The sequence below is a fragment of the Leptonychotes weddellii genome, chromosome 16 (genome assembly GCF_054177405.1).
Source record: "Leptonychotes weddellii isolate Sample4059 chromosome 16, ASM5417740v2, whole genome shotgun sequence".
NCBI classification, from domain to species: Eukaryota; Metazoa; Chordata; class Mammalia; order Carnivora; family Phocidae; genus Leptonychotes; species Leptonychotes weddellii.
Window position 1 is genome coordinate 16,433,071 of NC_138384.1, and position 11,947 is coordinate 16,445,017.

The 11,947-nt window shown below is 39.2% G+C and overlaps 1 protein-coding gene across 8 annotated transcripts in view; it reads right to left on the reverse strand.

The window, feature by feature from the left end:
• Positions 1–11,947, reverse strand: part of NFATC3 (nuclear factor of activated T cells 3) — a 120,820-nt gene that overhangs the window by 28,955 nt on the left and 79,918 nt on the right. For 7 of the 8 annotated variants that reach the window (XR_014140997.1, XR_014140996.1, XM_081807400.1 and 4 more), the window contains 2 exons: positions 10,054–10,109; positions 8,902–9,028 (listed from right to left, as the gene is read on the reverse strand). The exons of the other annotated variant lie outside the window; for it this stretch is intronic. Coding sequence is in view for 5 of the 7 variants with exons in the window: in XM_081807400.1 (XP_081663526.1) it covers positions 8,902–9,028; positions 10,054–10,109 (183 nt within the window). In the remaining 2 variants the exon portion in view is untranslated. The remainder of the gene's footprint in view (positions 1–8,901; positions 9,029–10,053; positions 10,110–11,947) is intronic. 8 annotated transcript variants of the gene reach the window in all.

An 11,947-nucleotide genomic window follows, 5' to 3' on the forward strand; every position in this document is an offset into this window, starting at 1 on the left:
AAAGGGCCTTCATTCTAGGCTACATAACTTAGCATGCATCCAAGCCAGGGGTTAAAAATTCAAATGCCTTCAGAGAAGGCAAATAATATAAAATATGTGAAGTCAGCAAGCATAAGACAACAGGGAGTGGTTGTTGCTCTAAAAGTGTTGAAGTTAAAAAAAACAACAACGCTGTACAGAACTCTATGAAGTGATGTGGAAAGATCTCTAATACGTTTCTAAGTAACAAAAAAAGTGAGTTACAGAACAGTGTGTTACATATCACAAATCTTGTAAAATAACGTGTGTATACAGACATATGCATAATACATGTGCATGTTTTTGCTTATATATCTCCAGAAAGATGTCATGAAACTGGTAACTACTGGGTTTAGCACTGGGAATGGAAACTAGGTAACTAGGGGATAAGAGCAAGAGCCAGATTTACTTTTTACTATGTAAGTTTTGTGTCTTTTGAATGTTTTCAACCAGGTATATACATCACCTATTCAAAATAAATGATTTTTTTTTTTTTTTAAAGATTTCATTTATTTATTTGAGAGAGAGAGAATGAGAGACAGAGAGCATGAGAGGGAGGAAGGTCAGAGGGAGAAGCAGACTCCCTGCCGAGCAGGGAGCCCGATGCGGGACTCGATCCCGGGACTCCAGGATCATGACCTGAGCCGAAGGCAGTCGCTCAACCAACTGAGCCACCCAGGCGCCCCAATAAATGATTTTTTTTAAAACCCCCAAAGCTCGGGGCACCTGGGTGGCTCAGATGGTTGGGCGTCTGCCTTTGGCTCAGGTCGTGATCCCAGGGTCCTGGGATCGAGTCCCACATCGGGCTCCCGGCTCGGCGGGGAGCCTGCTTCTCCCTCTGACCCTCTCCCCTCTCATGCTGTTTCTCTCTCGCTCGCTCTCTAAAAAATAAATAAAATCTTAAAAAAAAAAAACAAAACCCAAAGCTCTATGGCCTAATAAAAGCCTTAAATTTGAGGGGCGCCTGGGTGGCTCAGTTGGTTAAGTGGCTGCCTTCGGCTCAGGTCATGATCTCAGGGTCTTAAGATTGAGCCCCACATCAGGCTCCCTGTTCAGTGGGAAGTCTGCTTCTTCTTCTCCCTCTGCTGCTCCCTGATTGTGCTCTCTTGCTCGCACTCTCTCAAATAAATAAAATCTTAAAAAAAAAAAAGCCTTGAATTTGAGATCTCTGATCTGAAACCTACTGGTCACCTGGTTTTGCATGTTGCATCATACACCACGGATCTAATCTAATTTAATATTCATAGAGCTTCTAGTTTACAATGGTCTTCACGTGTACCTCATCTGATCCTCAACCAACATCAGATAAATATTACAAGAGGAATAATGAGGGATCAAAAAAAGTACTGGAATGCACAAAAAACTTGATAGAGCTAACAAAAACACATTCAACAAAGTTGCAGGACACAAAATCAACATGTAGAAACCAGTTGTATTTCTATAAACAAGCAATATACAATCTGAAAAGGAAATTAAGAAAATTTCCTAAGTCAATCAGAGAAAGATAATTATATGATCTTACTCATACGTGGAATTTAAGAAACAAAACACAGGATCATAGGGGAAGAGAGGAAAAAATAAAACAGGATGAAATCAGAGCAGGAAACAAACCATAAGAGTCTCTTAATCATAGGAAACAAACTGAGGGTTGCTGGAAAGGAGGGGGGTAGGGGTATGGGGTAACTGGGTGATGGACATTAAGGAGGACACGTGATGTAATGAGCACTGGGTATTATATAAGACTGATGAATGACTGACCTCTACCTCTGAAACCAATACTATATTATGTTAATTGAATTTAAATTAAAACAATAAAAAATAACTGAGTCTGCCAAAAAAAGAAAACAATTTCATTTATAATAGCATCAAAAAATAAATCTGTTCCCTAAAGAACAAATTTGGCCAAGGTAGGCAAGACTTACAAACTGAAAAGCACAAAACACTGCTAAAGAAATGAAAGAAGACCTAAATACATGGGAAGATATCCCAGGTTCATGGACTGGATGACTTAATTAACTGTTAAGAACACAACACTTCCCCAAACAATTTTCAGATTCAACCCCAAAATCCCAGCAATGTTTTTTTGCAGAAATAGACTCCTCCTAAAATTTCTATAGAATCCTAAGGGACCCCAAATACTCAAAACAATCTTGAAAAAGTACAAAGACAGAGGACTTGCACTTTGGAATTTCAAAACTTACTACAAAACTACAGCAATTAAAACCATGTGATACTGGCCTAAGGACAGACATACAGACCAATGGAACAGACAGACCAAAAACAAACCCTCTAATATATAGTCAATTGCTCTTCAAACAAGGGTGCCAAGACCATTCATCGGGGGAAAGAACAGTCTCTTCAACAAACAGTACTGAGACAACTGGATATCACATTCAAAATAATGAAGATGGAACCTTATCTGAAAATCATATACAAAAATTAACTCAAGTGGATCAAAGACCTAAACATAAGAGCAAAACTACAAAACTCTTAGAAGAGAGCAAAGGGCATCCAAAGAGTAGAAGCTCTCTGGATCCCTCTTCCAGTATAACCAGAGTACCCAAGCTAGATTTCATCCTTTTTATATATTGGCTTTTTGCCTAAGATTTTATTTGAAAAGTAAAACAATTTAACCTGAAAACCATTGCCTTAGACTTATATCCTTTTTTTTAAAAAAAGATTCTTATTTATTTATTTGAGACAGAGAGAGAACGAGCAGGGGTGGAAGAGCAGATGGAGAGGGAGAAGCAGACACCCGCTGAGCAGGGAGCCTGACACGGGGCTCGATCCCAGGACTCTGAGATCATGACCCAAGTCAAAGGCAGACGCTTAACCGATTGAGCCACCAGGTTCCCCTGTTCTTTGTTTTTTTTTAAGACTTATATCCTCATTTTATATAGATTAATCAGTGGGTATAGTCTGTGGCAGAACTGAAACCGGATCTCCTGACTGTTAGGCAGGCTTTCTCTCCCAGCTGGAGAACGGAGAACCATAATCCAAAAGTCTGTCCAGTGAACTACTTAGAGCATAGAATATACTTTCCCATAGATAAAATTATTATACATGAAAGTTTGGCTCTAATGTTGTCCCCCAAAGCCCCACTATTCCAAAGCCAGAGCTCAGATGGTACCTCCAGTACAAAATACTATTGCTAGGCTTCAGAGGGAGGTATAGTCCCCCAAAAGCTTCAGGGATACTGGGATGGAAGAGAGGGCTCCCACATCCGAAGTTTTGAAGCTAGAGGCTGGGCAGAAATTCAGGCAGCACCACTAGGGAAGGGCTCTGTGATAAGGGTAATTTGTAAATCATACACATATACCGGGAATGGTCTTCAATTCATAAAGTAAACTGACTATGGGACAAACTACGCTAAATACAATCTCCAATTCTAAAAAAAAGTTATTACACCTGAAACTAACATATCATTGTATGTCAACTATACTTCACTAATAAAAATTAAAACAAAACAAAAAACTCAAAACAGCCATTTGCAACTGATTATTCTCTCATTGGATATTGATATTGGTCAGGTTCCTATTGCTAGGGGGTTAACGAATCAAAAACAAGCAACTTATGAATATCTAAAATTTTTATTTTTTAATTTTTTAAAAAAGATTTTATTTTCTATCTCTATTTGAGATAGAGAGAGCACAATGTGGCAGGGAGGGGCAGAGGGAGAGGAAGAAGCAGACTCCCTGCTCAGCAGGGAGCCCAAAACAGGGTTCAATCCCGCTTTATCCCAGGACCCTGGGATCATGACCTGAGCCAAAGGCAGACACTTAACCGACTGAGCCACCCAGGCGCCGCTGAATATCTAAAAATTTTATAAGCAAAACTTAAAAAAGAATTGTCACAACAAATAAAAGGTGAAAATCTTTAATATAAATAATTCATACAAATTAAGACAAACATAACTCTAATATAAGTATCACATACTAGAATACTAGAAGCTATTGAAATTCTGTAACACTTTATCTGCTCAAGAAGAAAAATAAAAATGCAGAGGCCACAAAATTAGTATACTATATATATTTTGGTCTCATTTTTATTTTAAAATGTTGCGCTATAAATGGATCAAAAGGATCCAGAAGGATAGAATGACAGTTTCAGAGCAGAAGACAATTAGGGTGTTTGAAAATATTTTTTCAACTTGTCTTTTTTTCCCCTTTTCTTCCCTTAAAGATTTTATTTATTTGAGAGAGAGAACACGCGTGAGCAGGGGAGGTGCAGAGGGAGAGGGACAAGCAGATTCTGTGCTGAGTGCAGAAGTGACGCAGGTCTTGATCCAGGACCCTGAGATCATGACCTGAGCAGAAACCAAGAGTCAGATGCCTAACCAAATGAGGCACCCAGGCGCCCCTCAACTTGTCTTTTTTAAAAAATAAATTCGCAGTAATGTATTTGCTTTTATAAAAATTTTATTCAAAATTTCATTTTAGAAAAAAAATGAAAAAAGCCAAATGCTACAGAGAAAAGACAGTAATCAACCACAACAAGGACTGCCCACTTTAAAAAAAATATATTTTATTTATTTATTTGAGAGAGAGAGAGACAGCACAAGTGGGGGGAGGGACAGAGGGGGAGAAGGGGAGGGGGAGGGAGAGAATCTATAGCTGACTCCACAGTGATCACAGAGTCTGATTTGGGCTCAATCCCACAATCCTGAGATCATGACCTGACCCAAAACCATGAGAGGGACACTTAACTGACTAGCCACCCAGGCGCCCCCAAACACTTCTTGAACCTATTCTTCTGTGTGTGCCACCTGATTTGTATATTGTCAGTCATAAGGCCAGTGAAGACAGTTGGTAGTCCAATCCAGTATTCTTTCTGCACTCTGGGGACCCACTGATTTCCATTCTCATATATAATGCCCTCCAGGGTTTTGTCTAGGGTCCTCCCAACTCCTGAGCTGATAATGTAAAGGCATTTTATATTATCTCTTTGCCTGTTCAATTACTACTGCTATGATGGTAACAATGAAAACTTCTAATCTGCTGACCCTCTTCTGTTGTTTTTTTATTTTTAAACAATCCCAGAAGTCCTCTCTCCCTTCTTATTCAGGTTAGATTCTACAGTCTCCCATCTTCACAGCATTTGATAACATTCTTGGACTGTATGTCTTTATCACCCTGGAGGAACCCTACTATCTGTTATTTTACCACCTACCCTAAAGAATCTGAGTGCTGTTTAAGAAAGTTACACAGCAGGGCGAATTAGTATTTATAAATTCATGAATATCAACATCAAAGGTGCCCTTTCATCATGCCTAGAATCCTATTATGTTTCTGTGGTAACTTACTCTCCCCTTTCTTTACAACAACTGTTTCAAACTTGTCCACATTCTTCAAACTGCCAAATCACCCACACTCCCCTCTGCTTCCAACAGAAGATTCCATCTTATTCCTTAAAGAAAAAAAGTTGATGCTATCATATGGAAACTCCCTAAACTCTTCACTACTAAATGTACAAACCTGCCTAATATACATCCATCTTGTTCATCCTTACCTTCCCCTTCCTGTTCCTTCTCCCACCTAAGGCCCATTCCAACTTTTATATTTTAAATTTTAATCCTTCCCACCTTTTTCAGAAACCTGATATTCTTTATTTTCATTGATGCGGTCTCCTCTATTCTGAATCACTTTTTTAACTTTTTTGGGCCTCTGCCATATAAATCTCACTTTCCACAATAATTTGAGGAAAGACTAAACCGGTCATTGACACCTTATAAGAAGAAGAAATACGGGGAAAATGATTTTTATTTTAAACTTTCTTTTAGTTGAATATATTTGACACATAACATTGTGAAAAATTTAAGGTGTATAACAAGTTAATCTGATACATGCATATATTACAGGGAAAAGGATTTTTAAAGTAGGCTCCATGCCCAACATGAGGACAGAACTCACAACCCCAAGATCAAGAGTCGCAGCTCTACTGACTGAGCCAGCCAGGTGCCCTGAAAGTGGTTTTTGAAATACAAATTTGATCATGTCACCTCTCTGTTAAAGCTCATTTCTTACAACTTTTTTTTTTTAAAGAGAGGATAGAAGGGGGGAGAGGGAGAGAAAGAATCTTAAGCAGGCTCCACACCCAACACTGAGCCCAATGCAGGGTTCAATCTCAAAACCCCGAGATCATGACCTGGCCAAAATCCAAGAGTCGGACGCTTAACTGACTGAGCCACCAAGGCACTCCTCTTTTTTTTTTAAGATTTTATTTATCTATCTATCTATCTATCTATCTATCTATCTATCTATCTATCTATCTATCTATCTGACAAGGAATAAGAAAACAGGGGGAAGAGCAGAAGGAGAAGGACAAGCAGACTCCACACTGAGCACAGAGTCCGAAGCAGGGCTCAATCCCATGACCCTGAGATCATGACCTGAGCCGAAATCAAGAGTCAGACACTTAACCAACTGAGGCTCTTTTAATATTGCATTATCCAACCAACCACAAGACCTTTGCATATGCTGCTGTCTTTATCTGGAATGTTCTCCCTCACTTTATCTAAGACAGTTATTAACTGTATAGACGCTACAGCCAGACTGCCTGGATTCAAATCTCACCTCTGCCAGTTATTAGCTGTGTGACCTGGTTCACTCATTTGCAAAATGGAGAGAGCAGTATTACCTATTTTACAGGATTATGAGAGGATAAATTAGTTATTTTGTATAAACTGCTTAGAATAGCACCTGGCACACACTAAATGCTCTATATGTCTGCTAAATCAATGAACAAAACGGAGATGTACTCTAGCATAACAGGTGCCCAGACTCTGGAACCAGATTGCCTATGCATGATGTTTGGCTCTAAGATTTAAGTGCTGTGAGACCCTGGGCATATTACGTAGCTACTCAGTTTCTTCATCTGTAAAACAAGGTAATAACCTATCTCATAGGTCTATTATGAGGATCAAAAGAATAAATACAGAAAGGGCTTAGAACACCATATGCATGCATGTATGTATGTACGTATACACACACACACACAATAGATATATATACATGTCCACAAACTATTATTATTTTCCAGTTATCAAGTATTACTTTCCCATAAAAGTCTTTTCTCAACCAGTTAGCCTAGGCAAGGGTCCCTCTGTTATTTTCACCTATAGCATTGTGTCCCTCTCCTTCAGAGTCCTTACTGCAGTTTCTAATTACAAATTTGTAACTAATTTATTTAGTGATTCATTAGCTTCTGTTTGTCCCACTAGATTATAAGTTCCATTATAAAGGAACTGAGATAGGTTTCACCCACTTGGTAAGCACCCTCAAATACCTACTGAATTAATATTGAAATGGCTAACCAAAATCTTTCAGAATGTTTGTATTCTATTTGAGAATGATCTGAAATATTTTATTACCAAGTAATGTATTAACATGATCAAGTAATATTAGTTTTCAGATTTGGGAATAAAAATGGCCTTTAGAGGCTAAAATTGGAAATATAGTCAGGCTTTAAAGAATATGAATGACAAATGAATGATCATTAATAACCAGTACCCTTTCAAATTTAAGTGTTTATTTTTTTCATTTACTATAAACCATTTAAAAGTTTTTGCAAGAGGGAGGGCCTGGGTGGCTTAGTCAATTGGGCATTCAACTCTTGATTTTGATTCAAGTCATGATCTCAGGGTTGTAGGATCGAGCCCTGTGTCAAACTCTGAGCTCAGTGGGGAGTCTGAGATTCTCTCTCGCTAAAATAAATGAATAAATCTTAAAGAAAAATAAAAGTTTTTGCAAGAATAAGTTTTGAAGAGTAAAGTTCACTATGATTTTTTATTATCGTATGCTCCGGTGACTAATAACAGTGCCTAAAACAAGACAGGGCCTCTATAAAGATTTGTTCTCTAAGTATGTAAACATCAGCATGGTTACTGTATCTAATATTTATTTTTTATTATTTTTTTTTTATAAATTTTTTTTTTTAAGACTTTATTTATTTGCGAGAGAGACAATGAGAGACAGAGAGCATGAGAGGGAGGAGGGTCAGAGGGAGAAGCAGACTCCCTGCTGAGCAGGGAGCCTGATGTGGGACTCGATCCTGGGACTCCAGGATCATGACCTGAGCCGAAGGCAGTCGCTTAACCAACTGAGCCACCCAGGCGCCCTGTATCTAATATTTATGTGTCACAACCAAACCTGGAAAGTTACAGCATTTGAACTACTGCAGAAAGCAGTATGGAAGCTTTGTTAGGGTGCATCTATACAACCAGAAACTCTGGCAACAACTTTATACCCCCCACAGCCCACAGTATACTACAGTCACTACTTGCCAAATGAAAATCTAATGGGAGATTTTTCATCTGATTGGAAATGTTTGAGATGAACACACTACCTTTTTGCAGTGCTAAGGACGCAAGGGGAAGTCACACATATTCACAAACACCTGCTCTTACTGTACTGCTGGTGATTTCCGGTAGCTACTGAAAAACAGACTTAAAATCTACATTCAATCTTCTAATTTCCTTATAATCAGTAACTATAAAATAACAACTAATATCACATCTAATATTTATTTATTTTTTAAAGATTATTTATTTGACAGAGAGAGAGACACAGCGAGAGAGGGAACACAAGCAGGGGGAGAGGGAGAGGGAGAAGCGGGCTTCCCGCCGAGCAGGGAGCCCAATGTGGGGCTGGATCCCAGAACCCTGGGACCGTGACCTGAGCCGAAGGCAGACGCTTAACGACTGAGCCACCCAGGCGCCCCAACATCACATCTAATATCTAACGGCAAACTTGACAGATTGGCATATGTTGGGATTTTTATTGATTATAAGCACTCTACCTTAAACATTCCCATATAGGTTTCACTGAATAACTTTTTATTCATTATGAAAGAAGCTCTATAGTAAACCATCACAACTTCCCATACCTGGTGTGTAAGTAAAACGTTGAGACTGGCTTTTTTTCCTCTTGCCATTGCAAAGATAAAAGTGCACCTGCACCGCAGCTGTAACTGCTGGGTTATGATATGGAGGAACTTCAAGGACAATGTGAGCCTAAGGAGCATGGAAAGCAAGATTGTGTTACACTCAGAACTAAAAATGAAATGCACCTGCTAAACTCAGCACAACTCATGAGTCTTAACTACCCAGTCTCTCCCATCATAGATCATTATGCACATCAACTGGTCATGTAAGTCATCTGGAGATTTACTCTATGAAACCCTAGTCTCAACAGAGATAAACTCTTTAAAGTAAACCACTAACGGAGAAATTACCTTTTAGTCATCCAACTGGGTTTCTAGTTGTAGCAGAAATAAAAACAGTCTTATATACTATGTAGTGAGATACTCTGCACTACTGAATATTACATGTTACTACTGATCTTAAGTGGAAGTCTGTTCTGCTTTTCAATCAGGTTTAATATTTCTTTATAGTTTATAGTTTAGATTTCTTCTTTTTAATAGTTTAGATTTCTTATCTTAAGTTTCATATTCAAAATGTTCTAAACTGGCAATATACAAAATCTTTCCCCACATAAAAAATAATTTTACACAAGCAGAGTGAAAACTGTTAGCCCCAAACCAATTGCAACCCTTAATCGAATTTCTCCAGGTCTCTGGAGAGCACTGTGCAGTGTTATTCTCTACCCCACAGAAGATTCTGTCACCATTCCAACCAGGATGAAGGGACCACAGCATTCAGTGGTGAATCCTGAAGGTTTAATGCTGAAAAGACGCAAATATCATGCTAAATACACAAACCCATGAGGGCTTGTTCTCCCCATTATATATGTTCTTTACTGAATTTATTTGATTTTTTCACTGAATTCAGAGAAATAAATTAATGATAACATTAGTAAGAACCTTCTAATAAAAGGGAAAGACACCAATTGCTTATCTATCCTAAATTTAATTTTAGTGTCAGGAAAGTACCTACCTCATGTCCAAACTTCTAAAAATTCGAATTTACTTTTCTTTCACTCAATAGATAAAAGACTCATCTATAATATAAAGTAGCGTTATCACATTTTCTTATCATGCTTCTTAAGTATGTCAAAAGAAATAAAGTACATTTCTTACCCCTTGACATTTTTCCCTGATTATTTTCCCTTCTACCTCCCACTGAGGTCGTCCATCTATTGAAAGAAACAATTTACAGTTAAAAGTAATTCAAGTCAGAAAGTATATAAACAAAATCTAATGCTTTAGTATCACAAGCTTATTGGCAAAGGGATTCTTTTTCTCAATGACTTCCATTATGAAAATAAAATATGTACCCATGAGAAAAAACGGGGAGAAAGATCTTGGGCTGCCTGAGTTAGCAGGCCCCACAGTTTGCTCTATCAAGTGATGTTTGAAAAATCCTCTGAGAGCACCTCCACCAAGGGGTAGCCAATTTCTGCTTGTATACCTTAGGTAATGGAAAACTCACTCCCTCACCAAGTAACCCATTTTATCTCTGGACAGTCATTGCTGCTGGAAAGCTCTTCATGATAGATGAAATCTGCCTCCTTATAATATCCCATCACTGGTTTAAGAACTACTCCTTGCAGCCCATCTATCCAAAAAATCTTGAGTGGTTCTCTACAAGACAGTATTCCAAATGTTTAAAAACAGCTATATTTGCATGTGTCTCCTCTTCTGTTGGCTAGCAACCCCAGTTCTGCATCTAACTCCTACACAGTATTTTAGCCTTCCTGCCCACTCTTCTTTGAACATTCCTCCAGTGTGACCATCCCCCTCCAAATGTACCGAGCCCAGAACTGAATAATCCAAGTGGGAAATGACCCAGCATGGTAGAGAATGACTAGGCTCTTGCCACCTTATGTGAAGGTGCTGCGTCTGTTAGAAGTTTTCTGGGGCAACTGCACCATACTGACTTACACTTAGTGTGCAGTCAGCAAGTTTCCCTCAGTCCACTACATTTCCTACCATCAAGTTCAAACTCCTACTTACGTGTTTTTCCCCTGCAACCCTTATTAGGTTAATTTCTCCCTACTAGACTTAGATTGCTTGGCTTGCCAAGATCTTTTTATTTATTTTTTTCCCAAAACTTTATTTATTTTTTTAAAGATTTTATTTGACAGAGAGAGACACGGCAAGAGAGGGAACACAAGCAGGGGGAGTGGGAGAGGGAGAAGCAGGCTTCCCGCTGAGCAGGGAGCCTGATGCGGGGCTGGATCCCAGGACCCTGGGATCATGACCGGAGCCGAAGGCAGACACTTAACCGACTGAGCCACCCAGGTGCCCCGCCAAGATCTTTTTAGACACTGATGGTCTCTGAATATATTTGCTAGGCTTTCCAGATTTGTGTCACCGAAAGATCTGGCCAGCACATTTTCTGTCTCTTCATCTCAAGTGAATTGTTTCCCTGGGGAGAACCCCAACTGCTACTAAAGCTCTCACTCCAGTCTGACGTGCAGTCTAAAGCATTCTTTTTTAAGTCACGGGCATTTGCCCATTGACTAATCCATACAAGTATCTTCAGAGTTAGCATGACTTCTTCATCTGGTCTGTGAGGGTATCAGAAAAGGCTCAGGGGCACCTGGGTGGCTCAGTCGTTAAGCGTCTGCCTTCGGCTCAGGTCATGATCCCAGGTCCTGGGATCGAGCCCCGCATCAGGCTTCCTGCTCAGCGGGAAGCCTGCTTCTCCGTCTCCCACTCCCCCTACTTGTGTTCCTGTTCTCGCTATCACTCTCTCTGTCAAATAAATAAATTAAATCTTTAAAAAAAAAAAAAGAAAAGAAAAGCCTCAAACACCTTCTAAATTGTGACTATCATTTTCCAGTCCAGTAACTAGATAATGGCTACCCTTGGGCACAAGAGACACTACAGACAAATGCTATGCCTACACAGAAATACAGCTCAGTTCAACAATCATCTGCTGGGTCCTGACGTGCCAGGCACTTTGGGTTACTGAGATAATGACGATAGGATATTCTTACCTTCAGTCTGTGGATGAAAGACAAATACA